General features: G+C 53.4%; 1 protein-coding gene across 6 annotated transcripts in view; it reads right to left on the bottom strand.

The window, feature by feature from the left end:
- Positions 1 to 468: 468 nt before the first annotated feature.
- GGA3 (golgi-associated, gamma adaptin ear containing, ARF binding protein 3) overlaps positions 469 to 14,229 on the bottom strand; it is a 20,376-nt gene continuing 6,615 nt past the window's right edge. For 2 of the 6 annotated variants that reach the window (XM_011978222.1, XM_011978026.1), the window contains exons 2-17: positions 10,433 to 10,517; positions 10,232 to 10,307; positions 8,200 to 8,298; positions 7,321 to 7,444; positions 6,938 to 7,041; positions 6,705 to 6,785; positions 6,216 to 6,353; positions 5,497 to 5,578; positions 5,282 to 5,398; positions 4,697 to 4,942; positions 4,234 to 4,304; positions 3,666 to 3,985; positions 3,261 to 3,457; positions 2,800 to 2,969; positions 2,541 to 2,651; positions 469 to 2,279 (exon numbers count right to left, since the gene is read on the bottom strand). In XM_011978222.1, the coding sequence (XP_011833612.1) occupies positions 2,169 to 2,279; positions 2,541 to 2,651; positions 2,800 to 2,969; positions 3,261 to 3,457; positions 3,666 to 3,985; positions 4,234 to 4,304; positions 4,697 to 4,942; positions 5,282 to 5,398; positions 5,497 to 5,578; positions 6,216 to 6,353; positions 6,705 to 6,785; positions 6,938 to 7,041; positions 7,321 to 7,444; positions 8,200 to 8,283 (1,956 nt within the window). In that variant the 5' untranslated portion in view covers positions 8,284 to 8,298; positions 10,232 to 10,307; positions 10,433 to 10,517 and the 3' untranslated portion in view covers positions 469 to 2,168. Of the gene's footprint in view, positions 2,280 to 2,540; positions 2,652 to 2,799; positions 2,970 to 3,260; positions 3,458 to 3,665; positions 3,986 to 4,233; positions 4,305 to 4,696; positions 4,943 to 5,281; positions 5,399 to 5,496; positions 5,579 to 6,215; positions 6,354 to 6,704; positions 6,786 to 6,937; positions 7,042 to 7,320; positions 7,445 to 8,199; positions 8,299 to 10,231; positions 10,308 to 10,432; positions 10,518 to 12,445; positions 12,615 to 14,229 lie in introns of all 6 variants that reach the window. The other 4 variants (XM_011978163.1, XM_011978358.1, XM_011978086.1 and 1 more) reach the window with 4 other exon arrangements.

The raw sequence follows: 14,229 nt of genomic DNA on the forward strand, positions 1-14,229 counted from the left end.
TACTAAAAAATACAAAAAACTAGCCGGGCGAGATGGCGGGCACCTGTAGTCCCAGCTACTCGGGAGGCTGAGGCAGGAGAATGGCATAAACCTGGGAGGCGGAGCTTGCAGTGAGCTGAGATCTGGCCACTGCACTCCAGCCTAGGCGACAGAGTGAGACTCCGTCTCAAAAAAAAAAAAAAAAGAAAAAAAGAAACCCCCAAAGTTATGGTGCCTACAGTGTCTTGGAAATTTGAAGAGCCCTTGGTGGTATACTTGTGCTTCTGAAATCTTGCCTCACCTCTTCTGCAACACTTAACATTTTGGTTATTTAGTTCCCTTAAAATAGAAGCATACAGGAACCTGCACTTTTAACAAAAACCTTGGGCAGTTCTATCACAGGCTATCCACTCATGTATACCTGGAATTCATAGGTGGTACCTTTTCCTCCATCAGGGTGAATGGCATCTATATTAGGAAGATTCCAAGTACAGTGAAAATGTTTTTATTTAACATGCAGCAAAACAAGGGCAGCAGAGTTGGTATATCCAGTACAGCCATTTGCCACGAAGCATTGACCTCAATAGTAACGAGTAACACTCAAATAACTGTAATGTCTAGAGCGTAATAGAAAGTTCTATTTCCACAGAGTAATTCCAGACATTCCCAGGGCTGCAGCAGCCAGTCTCTGGAAAGCTCTTGGGTTTATTCTTTAGTGAAAAATGATTCACTTTTGACCTGTCCTGTTCTAATGAAGCAGTGAAACCTGCTTGCTAAAGACAGCGAGGGGCAGGGAAGGAATATGACCTCTTGATCCATAGGAAGGAATAAGGAAGCCTGGCAAGGGGCAGGGAGGAACCAGGGAATGTGGTCTGTGCCACCTTCCTTTCCCCCAGAGATGTCCGATTGCTGAGCTTGTTCATCTGAGCTCTGCAAGCTTCCCCGTGTCTATGGCAGCTGGTGATTGTTTTCTATTTTTTTTTTTTTTTTTGTGAGGGAGGCTTGGAATCCCTGTCCCAGGATCACATCCAGCAGCCAGAGTGGCCAGGACAAGCTGGCTGGGGCCAAGCACTGTTGAAGCAATAGGGTCTGGTGACTCGGCTCATGTGTGGCCCCTGATCTCATCACCTCCAGACCCAGCATTTCGCTGACAGCGCCCCTCAGGAGCTGGGGAACAGTCGAGGTTTCTGGGCAGCACATTAGGACATACGTCTAGTGTAACATTTGTGATCCTGAGGCCTCCTGTGTCCAGCCACAGGTGCCACACCACATGCCATCTGGTGAGAGGAGAGGGAGGCCAAAGCAGTAGGACGCAGAGTAGCGGGAGATTGTAAGGGGAGGATAGCAGTTTATTTCATGCCAAGCAAGAGGTAGTCAGTAGGATGGCCTGTCCCCACGGCTGGAGGCACGCTTTTCCCAGAAAGCTGAGTACCTGCTTCTGGAGAAGGGGAAACACTGGCTCTCTTCATTTTCCTTCCTATCCCTAGTTGGGCCTGTCATGAGGCCAAATTCCATGTCCTGCCAAGATGTCCATAGGACACAGCCTGCCACTGCCAGGGATAAGCACACAACTCCTTACTCCGTGGCCATTCCAGGATGATGCTGTCCACCAGAGGCAGGGCTGGGGACTTTGCAGTATACCAGTTCCTTATTCTGGGCCAGGTATCTTCCTGGGCCACTGAGCTTGGCCCACCTCCCTGGGGATGGCAGCAGGAGCTGCCTGGCAGGGGAAGCATGGAATTGCAAAAGGGCTGCGGCCCCTTGGGCCGTGCATCTGTCAGGTGTGAGGATGTGGCTCTTGTGGGGAGTGAGCCGTGACAGCCTCCCTTTAGAGTCTCCCACCCCCACCCCGGTGGCTTCAGTGAATGCCAGTAGAAAGAAGAAAACACCTACGCCAAGCCTGGGGTCCATGTTCCCGGGACAGCAGTGAAGTCAGGGGCCACTCCCCACCCCTGACAGCATATGGCCACTTCAAGTCACACAGGTAGATAAAAACAGGTCCTTTTAGGGGCCAAAGGAGAGGTTACCACAGCAGCAGTTTGGTTCCCAGCAGAAATGCCCAGGGCCCCTGTTCCACATCAAAGCTACAAGCACTGTCGTCAGGGCATGGAGAGTGATGGGACCAGAGCCCTCCCGGTCTCAGGGCAGCCTGCCTGGCTTCAAGGTGGAGATCACAGCATCCTCTGGGGTCATAGGTTCCCCCATTGCTCCACAGGAGGGAACTGGTCCACCTCGCCCACCTCTGTGCTCAGCTGCTCCCCCAGGGCGAAGGTCAGCTTATACCGAAGCCGCACCTTCTCCTGTGACAGAGGGCAGCAAGTGAGATCCAGCCTGGGCGGCCCCTCAGCAGGACGCCCTCTACTTTGCTACCCTCTCTGTGCTATAGGAATGGTCCCTTTTCCCCACAACCCCCAACCATGCTCAGCTGCTTAACCTGAGGCAGCAAAGGGATGTGTCAATCCTACAGTCAAAACACTTCCGGCTGGGAGGTGGTGGTCCTGAGGTCCTAATCTGGGGCAGCTGGGGCCTCAGGCTGGGACCCCGGGTGCTTTGCTGCTCACCTTCAGTGGATTGGCCAGCAACATGACCTGGGTGATGGCTGCCGGTGGCTGGATGGGGCTGAATGGAGAGAGTTCTGTCCCAGAGGGTGGCTGCAACTTCACTTTCATTGACTAAAGAGAGAAGCTCCTTTGAAGACAGCTGGCAGGTGCCCCAGATGGAACCCACAGTGCACATACACACTGCCATCTGCTGGCTGCAAAGGCCTCCACACAATAGGGTCAAGCTAAAGCCGTTTTGGCCCCAGGGAGACACTAGTACCTTGGGCACTGCAGCCTGCAGCACGATGCTCTTGACAGGCAAGGGAGCTGTGTTCAGCATGGACACCACCACCACCAGTACGTCAGGTCGTCCTGGGGGACACTCCTTGGCAAAGTGGAAGAGGATGCGGAAGCCGTTTTTATCATAGGCTGTGACGGGAAGGGCACTGCCTGCAAGAACGTGGCACGTGGGTGTGGGAGGAGCAGCACCAGAGACACCCAACAGAGCCCTGGCGGTGAGGGGACAAAGGCTACTCCGTGGCCGTGATGAATCCAATGCTTCCTTATGGAATCTGGGAGGGGCGCTCAGTGAGGAGCTTAAGGCCAAGAATGCAGGCAAGGAGGACTGCCTGGCTCCAAGGGACCCCCTGCAAACAGTGCCTGGATCCACCCGTCGCATGTCCTACAGCTCTGTGGCTGTAGGCCCCACTGCCCTGCCCACCTCAAGCCTCCAACACCTACTAGGCTTGATCGATTCCAGGGGCACGTGGATGCTGGCAAGGGAGAGCTCAGGCCCCTTCAGGGGGCTGCCCTGGGACTGGAAACTCAGCGGCTGGAAGAGTGGGCTGCCGGGCGCCGTGGAGAAGGGCAGGAGAGGCCTGGCTGGGGTGGTGGTGGAGATGAGAGGAGAGGTGGCAGGTTTCACCAAGCCTGAGGTCCTGGGAGGTGGGAAGGATGGAAGGCACATCAGAGAGGCAGCCAGAGCTGGACTGACCCTCACCCAAGGCCCCTGGCCATGCTCTTACCCAGGCCCACCCCTTGCCTTCCAGCCTGACTGATGGGACTACAAGGCACCCCCACCCCTTCAAAGTTAGCTCTGGTTCTGACACATTCAGGCCCAACCCCACATCTCCTCCCACTCATTACACTTTGGCCTCTTCTAGAAGCTGATCGAGGGCATCCAGGTGGTGCAACACGCTGTCGCCCAATGCCAAGCCATGGTGCCCAGGGACTGCAGGCTCAACTTTTGGGGCCAAAGCTGGGGCCACTCCAGTAGAAAACAAGAAGGAGCCCGCACTGGGGGCAGGAACACTGGCTGGGACCACAGGAGCTGGGAAGGGAGGCGGCAGTGGAGCTTGGGAGCTGCTTGAGGAGGGGGCCGAAGGCTGGAGAAGAGGAGCGTCGGAGGCGCCACAGGCAGCGGTCCCCGGCCTGGGGCTGAAGAAGTCCAGGTCGGACTGTTCCCTCTATGAGCAATGGAAAAGGTGGTGAGCCGAGGGCTGGCGGGGAGGGGCTGGCGGGGAGGGCCTGCCGCTGGAGCGGGGCACAGCCCTCCAAGGACCGCACGGAAGACAGACCCGGAAACACTCATTGTTCCCCGCTGCAGCTGGCAGGCTCTGGAGGGAAAGGACAGCTAACTGTAGCCCAGGAGACATGACACGGGAAAGTGGAGGTCCTTGGCACAGTAGTGCTGTCACCCATCCTGTGCCCCTACCTGGAGTAGGTGCCACTGGCTGTTCCCAGCTGACTCTTTGGGAGGGACATTAGGGGCTGGGTCGGCGAGGCCTGACAACAGAGAAGAAAACTGGATGAGAAGAGACTGAACTGGGCAGCCCTAGCCCCGCCTTGCCTAGTCAGGTGACAAGTGACATCAGTGGGTGAAGGCACAGGGAGAAGCTGTTCTGCAGGCAGCCTCCAGAGGGGAATGGAGCCCTCCAGTCCATGATGCAGAAGTGGGGGGTTTGTGGAACGGGGTGCAGGGCAGGAGGCAGAGTCCACCGGGAGGATGGCTGTGGGGCCCTCAGGGTTGCTGAACTTCACTGACTACCTACAACTCAGGGCTCTTTGCCCACCTCAACAGTCACACTGGGGCCCCGTTCAGGACTCCTCCTAATTCCACACACCCTTCTTCCTCCCGGAGCCCTGTCAGGGGATGGACAGTCCCCTGCGGGTCGTACCCAAGCAGAGCAGCTCCTCGTCCAGCAAGGAGAGGGCGTTGCTTGTGCTGTTGGGCCCCGGGGTGGCCTCGGCCTGGCTAGAGGAGCGGCTACGTGGAGGTCCTGAAGCCTGGGGTGGTGGAGGGAGGATCGGGATGCCCGAGGAGGGTGGAGTGGGTGCTGGGGCCAACACGGAGGACAAACTGTTCGTCGTGTCCAGCTCGGCAAGGTCGATGAGCGTGCCTTGCTTACTGCACTGACTGTTTCCTGGATGGGTCAACAGAGTGGAACAGGAATAATTAGCGGTCTTCTAGTGGCTGTGTGGCAGGAGGCAGCACCCTAGGCACAGTGGTTACTGCTCCAGCCTCTGGTCTAATCCAATGGCATCTCTGCCAGGGGATGCTGTAAAGCAAGCCTGAGAAAGCAGGCGGGGAAATTCCCACCCACATCTCCAGGCCTCCGGGAAGCTGAAGGACTGCTTGGAATGGCAGAGAACCCCCTTGGGCCTCGTGCAACACCACGCTGGCCAGCCTACACCCGCAGCTTCATGGTCGTGACCTGAGGCTGGTCTGGAGGAGTCTAGAGTTGGGGACCAGAGCATCTCACCTTCTGAGTCAGGCAGGGTTAAGGTGGCCACCTCGCCATTGATGACCTGCCCTTCAATAATTGTTTTGTAAGAGTTGATGACCCGGGAGAGGTTGTCACTGGCCTGCAGGATGTCCCCTGGAGCAGGAAAGAGAGACTTCTCACTCCTGTTGTGACAGTTCCCACCCACGTATCTAAACGCCTGGCTCATCCCTGACAGTTGCTCTTTCACTCACCCAAACTGTTATCATTGTCCTCAGTCTCACTGGCGAGTTTAAATAAAGTCCGCCTCTTGTTCTCACACCGATCAAACAGCTCCTGAAAGAGACTCAAGACATAAAAATCAAACCACACAGGCCCTTAGAGATCATCTGATTCATTCAGGGTTCACACCCAGAAAATGACGGGGATCTGCCAGTTGCCATGGTCAGTTACCAGCAGAGCTGGGACCACAGCGCACGTCTTCTTGCCACCAGCCACCACCACACCATGTCACCCAGAGTGTTGGTTTAGGTAGCAGTCACCAGGATGGATGAGGGGAAGTCAGTCCCCTCCTGCCTTCCAGGCTGGCATGCTCCTCAGAACTCAAAATATCCACCCAACCATGGCCCGCACCATATGGGCATCAGGGTCACAAGGAAGCCTCTCTGTCTCAACGTCCCCAAAGCAGTAAGGAAAGGCAGAGAGCAGGGGTGAGCACCGAGGGCGTGGTCTCTGGAGTCAGACTCAGGTTTCCATTCAGCCCTTACACCCTGGGCAAATCAGCTGATCCCAGGCAGCAAATGGGGACGCCACTCTCTACTGACGTGGCTGCTGTGCAGATGAGTGAGGTCATGAATACGCTGCCAAGTGCACAGCCTGTGTCTCTGACAAGGCAGGTGCTCAGCAAATGCTGGCTGAGCTTCTGGAGGGCAGCGTAGCCCCGGGAGGCAGCCTTTGCCGTCGACGGTCCCACCTTCATCAGCTCTCTGTCCCCGTCCGAAGAGTCCTCCTGGCTGTAATGAAGCAGCATCTCATTGAGCAGTCTCACGTTGTTGTTAACTTCCTCTAACGTGTGCAGACGCTTGGTCACCTTCTGGATCCGTGCCTCATCCTGCCCCAATTAAGAAGATCAGGAGAAAGAGAGCTTCACTTGACTGTCTTTCCACTTCCGCCAGGTCATACCTTACCCCACGACACAAGCGCAGAGGCACGGAAGCTCCTTCCAGTGTTGGGTGCCTGGGGCCCAGTCTACACTTCTGCTTTCACATCCCTGCTCCCGTCCCACTCCTCTCTTCCGTGCTCCCGTGGAAGCTATTGTGCTCCTCCTCCCACTCTCAGCCTCCAGGGCACAGGTAGGGCAGCTGGCAGCAGGGGAGAACAAAACAGGCCGTGTCCAGGGGCAAAGAGGCTTCTGCTGTGTGGTCATGGGTTCCTCCACCCCGTGCCTGAAGGACCCACTCACTTCCTTCACCATGGACTTGATGAGCTTGTTGGCCTCTTGCAGGTCATCTGGGTTCTTGCTTTTCAGCAGCTTGGCTAAAAGCTGAGAGAGGAGGAAATCAGAGGTGAAGGGAAGAGGTAGCATCCCTACCCCGGGGAGACCCCAGAGAGCTCCCCGCAGCACAGTGCAAACCACATTCCCCTGGTGCTACCCCCTCTCATCTGAGAAAATCCCAGGCCCAGGGTGCTCTTTACCTTAGACTTCTCCTCATCATCAAAAACAGGGTTTTTGGGACGAGGTGGTGGAGAGGGGATCAGCGTCCTGTCCACAGGAATTGGCGGATCAGACTGCACTATGCCTGAAAGGGGACATGGCAGCGTGTGCACTCAGGCTGTGGTCACCTTGTCACCCCTCCTCATACACCAAGGGCCATGTCCCTGTGATCAAGACCTGCAAAGGGTAGTGGGGTGGAGGGCAGGCTGCTACACCTTATCCCATCCAACCCGACTCAGCCTTGCCTGGGGACAAATGCTGTTCGCTTCAGGAGGGACTCTGGGGATCCCAAACCTTCCCTTCTCTCCTTGCCTGGGCCAGCCTTCGAGGGCTGCCTGGAGGCTGTGGGCAGGCAGACACGTACCCTGTCTCTTCAGCATGTGGTAGGCGTCTTTGATCTTTGCTTCTTCTGGCAGGGCCATGGTCCAGCTGTATAGCAGCTCAATAACCTTGGTCTTCACTTTCTCAGACACCCTGTCCCCCAGGTACTACACGGCAAGAGAACATGAGAGGACCTAGTAACTGCAGTGTTGAGGCAGAGAAACTGTAAGGTTCCCTTCACAGCAATGGCATGGCTGCTCAGCAGCTACGGTCCTACTCAAAACCCACAGGTGTCCAAGTGTGTGTGAGACAGCGTGGGGAGGGGAAGGACCTCCCTGTGGTGTGGTTGTGTCCACCTGGATACAGTCTGTGGATAGGCAGGGGGCCAGGAGGTCATCACTGCATTTTCACACACAAGTTGCCAGAAACAAACTGCATTTTATCTTGAGGGTGTTTATGAGAATGTCTTTAGCCTGAAAAAGTATTCCCTCTGCTTTAAGTGGGGGCCCAGAGCTGTGCCACACCAGCGTGCAACAGAACATGGCCAGCTGAGCATCGGAGCAATGACGGAGGCCAGCTCCTCTTATCCACGTGAGACAGGCCAAGAAAACCCACAAAACCCACAACTGCCGTGTGCCAGGAGCCTAGAGTCCCATACTACATGGGCCCTCACCTTGGACAAACACACAGCCACTGCCACATCACCTGTCAGATTTGGGTTGTGGGTGCTTCAGAAAAAGCTGCTAGTCCCTGTGGCCTGTTTGGTCATCCCGTTACCTCCAGGGCCTAGCTCTCTAAGGACAAGACACGAATAATCTCAGTTCCTTGGAGATGCTGGATGGGCAGTGAAAGCCAGTATGATGGGAGATGGAAATGAACACAAAAGAAGTCCCTAAGAGCGAGGAATCCGCCGCTGACTGACCTTTGGAGAGACGACTTTGATTAACTCATTCAAAAAGCGGAACTTCCCCACTTCGTTATGAAATCTCCTCCCACAGTTCTTCATGCACGCCTCCAGCACCTGTAGCCGCAGAGAGAGGCGCTGAGTGAGGGTGCGCTCGGGGCTGGGACCTGGCACTGGCAAGACCCCTGGCACCCAGAGAGTGCTGAATAAACACGCCCACAGGAAGGAGCTCATCACAAAAAGCGGTGTGCACTGCCTGGGGACAGTGCAATTAAGCAATGGGATCGCCCACAGACCACGTCCCTCCAACTGCAAACCTCTGCTGGGAAAGCTGGGCAGGGACTAAAGCAAGAAACCCCGAGAACCCGACCCCAAGGCGGCCTGGATGCCAGTCCTGGAAGGTGCCCTCCTTAAAGATTCTGGCCTTGTGTTTTACAATGAGGGAGGTGAGGTCCAGGGACAAAGTTTCTCTGACTCGGTGTCCCGGGTGCTTTCCACAAGCTCACCAAGAGTTGTGCAGGGGGTGGGAGGGATGTTTACATCCTGTTATCTTTGAGAAAGATGACAGCGTATTTTACCTCCCTCCACTGATCTCCCTAACTTACGCTGCGGCTTTCCTGTGCTGCCTGTGGTCCCTGGCACTGCGGTTTCTAAGGCAGGGTGGGGTGCACTGTCCATGCTCCCTTTCTTGGCTTCTGCATTTAAAGCAGGGTTTCTCAGATGAGGCCTGGCTGACACTTTGGGCTGCTCATTCTTTGTCATGGGGGGCCACTCTGCACTTTATAGTGTGTTGAGCAGCATCCTTGGCCTCTGCCTACTTGATGCCAGGAGGACCCCTACCCCAACGTGTGACAACTAAAAATGTTTCCAGACATTGCTAAATGTTCCCTGGAGGGCCCTGTTGAGATTCACTGGTTTGTGTTTTTTTTTTTTTTTTTTGAGACAGAGTCTCGCTATGTTAGGCTAGAGTGCAGTGGTGTGATCACTTTAGCCTCAACTTCCCAGGCCCAAGCCATCCTCCAACCTCAGCCTCCCGAGAAGCTGGGACCACAGGTGTGTGCCACCATGCTTGGCTAATTTTTTTATTTTTTGTAGAGACAGGGTCTCACTATGTTGCCTAGGCTGGTCTTGAATTCCCTTAAGCAATCCTCCCGGCCTAGGCCCCAAAAAGTGCTGGGACTATAGGTACAAGCCACCATGCCCCGCTGAGAATCACTGTTTTAAGAAATTCGTTCTACAGCAAACACGACTGAGGGGAGCATGTGAGCTAGATGATATTTCTTTTCTCTTTCCAGGACCCGAACGCAGTAGGGTTAAAGCCACGGATTCCTCAGATCTCAGCTGCTCTTTGGTTTAGGAGCATGTGGAGGCAGAGGGCCAGGCACCATTCCACGCCTTAAATTCCCTCAGTCTGAATAGACACCAAGATCTGCCCCAGGGGACTCAGCCATCAGTGCGACACCTTCGCTAGTGACCGGCATTATGTTTAACTACAGAATGAATGGACTCACCTCTCTTTTCTTCCCCCGGCCAACTCTGAACTATCAACACAGCCCTGTCAGCATCTCTTCACAAAGGCTTCTCCTGCCCCACATGAGGCTCAGGGCCTTGACTCTGTGCTGATTTCCTTAGCCCCTCTGCCTCACACACTAACCATGTGGCTGTGCTGGCAGGGATGGCACTGCAGTCACCTAACTGCAGTTAAGGAGATCAGCGGAGGGAGGAGAAATACGCTGTCATCTTTCTCAAAGATAACAGGATGTAAACATCCCTCCCACCCCCTGCACAACTGTTGGTGAGCTTGTGGAAAGCACCCAGGACACCGAGTCAGAGAAACTTTGTCCCTGGGCCTGGCATAACGCACACACATTTGTGGAACGGCTGGCTGAACAGATTCTAGATCTATCTAGTCTGTATCAAGGACTTTCTGTTGGCTTTTGGGATGAGCCCTTAGAACCACTATGGGGGCATGAGGAATGGCGGGGGCATGAGGAATGGCGTAGGCAGGTGAAGGGCTGCAGGTTCCACGTCCAGAGAGTGAAGGACCTACTGTCAGGGCCTGGAGTGCCTCCCATTCCTGCGGGGACTGGATCTTGTGGGCCAGCAGTCGGACGGCGATCTGTGGCCTGGGGGACAAGCAGAACACACTTCAGTGCACTAAGCCTGGGGCTACCTGGCTGGCCCTCCTTGGCCATGGTTGTTCCCCTTCCCAGTCCGCTCCCTCAGCTGCCCCCACAGTGCTGAGACTCACCCTTCGAGCTCCTTGTTGATCTGATCGCAGAAGCCAATTATGTATTCCCAGTCCTCCTGGCGGTTGGAAGGATTGGTGGCTTTATCTTGGGACAGAACAAAGAAGAAAACAAGTGTTAGGAAGAGCAAGGAGGATGCAATGGAAGGTTTTCTTCGCAAGTTTTAGGCACTAAGAGTTTGCTTTCAACTTTACTCTATAATACAGAAGCCTCAACAGTTCAGTCAGTAGCAAGGAGAAAGGAAAAAAAAAAGGGTCAGTCGGACAGCAAATACAAATACTGCTTTCTGATCAGTATTTTGAAAGCCACAAATAAAAGAGAAAACAAATTCTGTCTCGTGAAGCTTAGAGTGGATCAAGGTCAAAAGGACAAACACAAATAATTAAAATATTCCCAAATAAATGCCTACATAAAACATGTAAATATAATAATAAAGGGAATATAAATATAATAATAAAGGGAACTCCAGCTGTATACAAATGAGCTCAGTGTTAAGCAAGTGGAGATGGTCAGGAAGGGTTTGTGGGGAAACTGAAATCAAATTGAACTAGATAAAAAATATACATATTTATAACCATTGAATATTTTTTTTTGACAGAGTCTCACTCTTGTCGCCCAGGCTGGAGTACAGTGGCGCAATCTCAGCTCACTGCAACCTCTGCCTCCCGGGTTCAAGTGATTCTCCTGCCTTAGCCCCCCAAGTAGCTGGGACTACAGGTGCGTACCACCATGCCCGACTAATTTTGTGTTTTTAGTAGAGACGGGGTTTCTCCATGTTGGTCAGGCTGGTCTCGATCTCTCGACCTCAGGTGATCTGCCCACCTTGGCCTCCCAAAGTGCTGGGATTACAGGCGTGAGCCATCGCGCCAGGCGCATATTTTCCACATACCTGTCAAAAGGTTTTTCCAGACCTAGCCTTCCATAATGCTTTAAGTACTTTTGAAATTGCACATAATGCTCATCACTGTCAAGTCAACAACATTTACTTAGCCCCTACTAAGCCCCGGTCACTGTGCAATCTCCCTGGGATTGCAGCTTGAGTATCTAGCACCCCCAGGCTCTAATGGCCTTCCATGGTCAAGCACAAACATAAGTACTAGAGTTCTCAGAGGGCCACTGGGATTTAAAATCTAGGCAGTAAATGCAAAGTTCCGATATTTGGTATGGGCTCTCCTCCCTGTTACCTTCCCAAACCTGTGATTACACTGAAGAGCCCTGCTGACGGTGGCTACATGGGTTCCCATCTCTGATTCAGATCCAGAGGCTCCCTCTTCAGAAAGCACTCTCCAGCTGTTTGCTAAATTTAGGGCTTTGGGTTCCGAAGACAAATGGAAGGCTGAAGACACACACCCTTTGAAACACTCCTGCTCCCAGCTGGGTGCAGTGTCTCACGCCTGGGAGCCACTTTGGGAGGCCGAGGTGAGCAGATCGTGAGGTCAGGAGATCAAGACCATCCTGGCGAATACGGTGAAACCCCGTCTCTACTAAAAATACAAAAAAATTAGCCAGGTGTGGTGGTGGGCGCCTGCAGTCCCAGCTACTAGGGAGGCTGAGGCAGGAGAATGGCGTGAACCTGGGGGGCGGAGTCTGCTGTGAGCCGAGATCGCGCCATTGCACTCCAGCCTGGGTGATAGAGGGAGCCTCTGTCTCAAAAAACAAACAAACAAACAAACAAAAAAACCCAAAACACTCCTGCTCCCTCCCCAGATCTCCATGAAGGCCCAAGGCAGGGCGTCAGAGCCCCTCCCGACAAGCCCCTCCTTGTCAGAAGTTTCTAAATTCTCATTTCTCATAATTGTGTTTTGTTAACTTTAAAAATCACCAGCTGGGCTGGGTGCAGTGGCTCACGCCTGTAATCCCAACATTTTGGGAGAACGAGGCAGGCAGATCACCTGAGGTCAGGAGTTCAAGACCAGCCTGACCAACATGGAGAAACCCTGTCACTACTAAAAATACAAAATTAACTGGTGGGCAACAAGAGTGAAAATTCCGTCTTAAAAAAAAAAAAAAATCACCAGCTGGATGAGCAAATCCTAACAGAGACTCCAGCTCCTTCACTGGGAACAGGGCTGCAGGGATCTGAGTAGAGACAGCTGCCAGGCAGAGGGAAGGCCCATGGCAGCCAGTGTAGCACCCTGCTTCCCAGGTCCGGGCTCGGCCTCCCCGGCAGTGTTTCTGTTCTGGCTGCAATGGCTGCGAGGGGAAGATTCTGATGGTTTAGATTCATATTTATTTATTTATTTTTTGAGATTGAGTCTCACTGTATCACCCAGGCTGGAGTGCAGTGGCGCGATCTGGGCTCACTGCCACCTCCGCTTCCTGGGTTCGAGCTATTCTCCTGCCTCAGCCTCCTGAGTAGCTGGGATTATAGGCATGCGCCACTACGCCTGGCTACTTTTTGTATTTTTAGTAGAGATGGGTTTTCGCCATGTTGGCCAGGCTGGTCTAGACCTCCTGACCTCAGGTAAGGAGGTCAAGACCAGCCCCAGCCTCCCTGTAATCCCTCCCAATGCTGGGATTACAGGCGTGAGCCACCGCACCCTGCCTAGGTTTCTATTTAGAAGAAAAGAAGGTGTCTGTCTTCAATCTTGAAAGAGAATCAGTAGGTCCTTCAAAATCTCGAGCTTGAAAGGAGGGGAGTTGAATGTAATCAAGGGTGGCCATCTGGAAAGAAATGTCTGGCAATCCTGCATTACTGTACGGTAGCCTACCAGCTCTCACATTCCAAATGCTGAGTCTCTCCCACCAATTGTCTGAAACCTTCTCAGGTGTTAGCATTAGTGTGGCTCTGTTACTAATTCCTATCGGGTGCTTAAAGTTCTCCGTAACACCAAAAGGCTGCAGGCTACAAAAATTAAATGGTCTGAGGAGCCGTCCCCATCCCCCAGTGCTATTATTTTGGGAACCGTCATACACCTTGTGATAGAAGAAAAATTGGCCCACTCCCACTTTTTGCACGGGGAAAAGCATCTTCCAAGTACAGAGTAAAATGTGGATCCCCCCACTCCCGAAGCAATGGGTATTCACCACAAAATATCTTCTTCCCAAGCCTACTAGTGTTCCAACAGCATTTCTACTTCCAAGAACACTCCTGCCCACTTTTCACTCGTATTAATTTCTCTAGAATCTCACTTTCTTCCACCTTGATAGACCTTTTTATGGCAAATCCACAGGGAGCTCTTTGCCTACTCAGGGGCACAAAAAGCCCTGGTTTCTGCAGCGGTCAGTTCCATATCTATCTCCTCCAGCTCTCTGGGCAGCTCAGAAAGCAGAGCTCACCCGCCCACAGGAATGGGAAGGAACCTCTGGGGATAATTCTGGGTGACTTGATCTCTCCATCTGTCTACTGCCTCCCCAGCAGATGCACACAGCCTTCTACCCACTCAACATTTCCTTCACCTGGCACGGAGGTGACACCCGAGCTTCCCCTACAGACCTTGCCTTCCCGAACCGCCCCTCTGGGCTCCGCTCTGACTCATGATTTCTGTCTATTTTCGGGCCTCTGTTGAAAGCCTCATCTGTTTCTGTGTCTCTGGATTTCCTGCTTTCATTTTTTCAGCTTCACTCCATTGCTAGCCTAGACTCTCGTGGGATTTAAAACGTCATGTGGCGATGGAAACAGCAGCATTGGGTACCCCATTCCAGCATGGCTCAGACATTCCAGAGAAAACAAGATCTACATAGCAGGCTGGATGTGGTGGCTCATGCCTGTAATCCCTGCACTTTGGGAGACCAAGGCAGGTAGATCATTTGAGGTCAGGAGTTCGAGACCAGCCTATACAACATGGTGAAATCCTGT

Source organism: Mandrillus leucophaeus, unplaced genomic scaffold (genome assembly GCF_000951045.1).
Source record: "Mandrillus leucophaeus isolate KB7577 unplaced genomic scaffold, Mleu.le_1.0 Scaffold1, whole genome shotgun sequence".
In the NCBI taxonomy this organism is placed as follows: Eukaryota; Metazoa; Chordata; class Mammalia; order Primates; family Cercopithecidae; genus Mandrillus; species Mandrillus leucophaeus.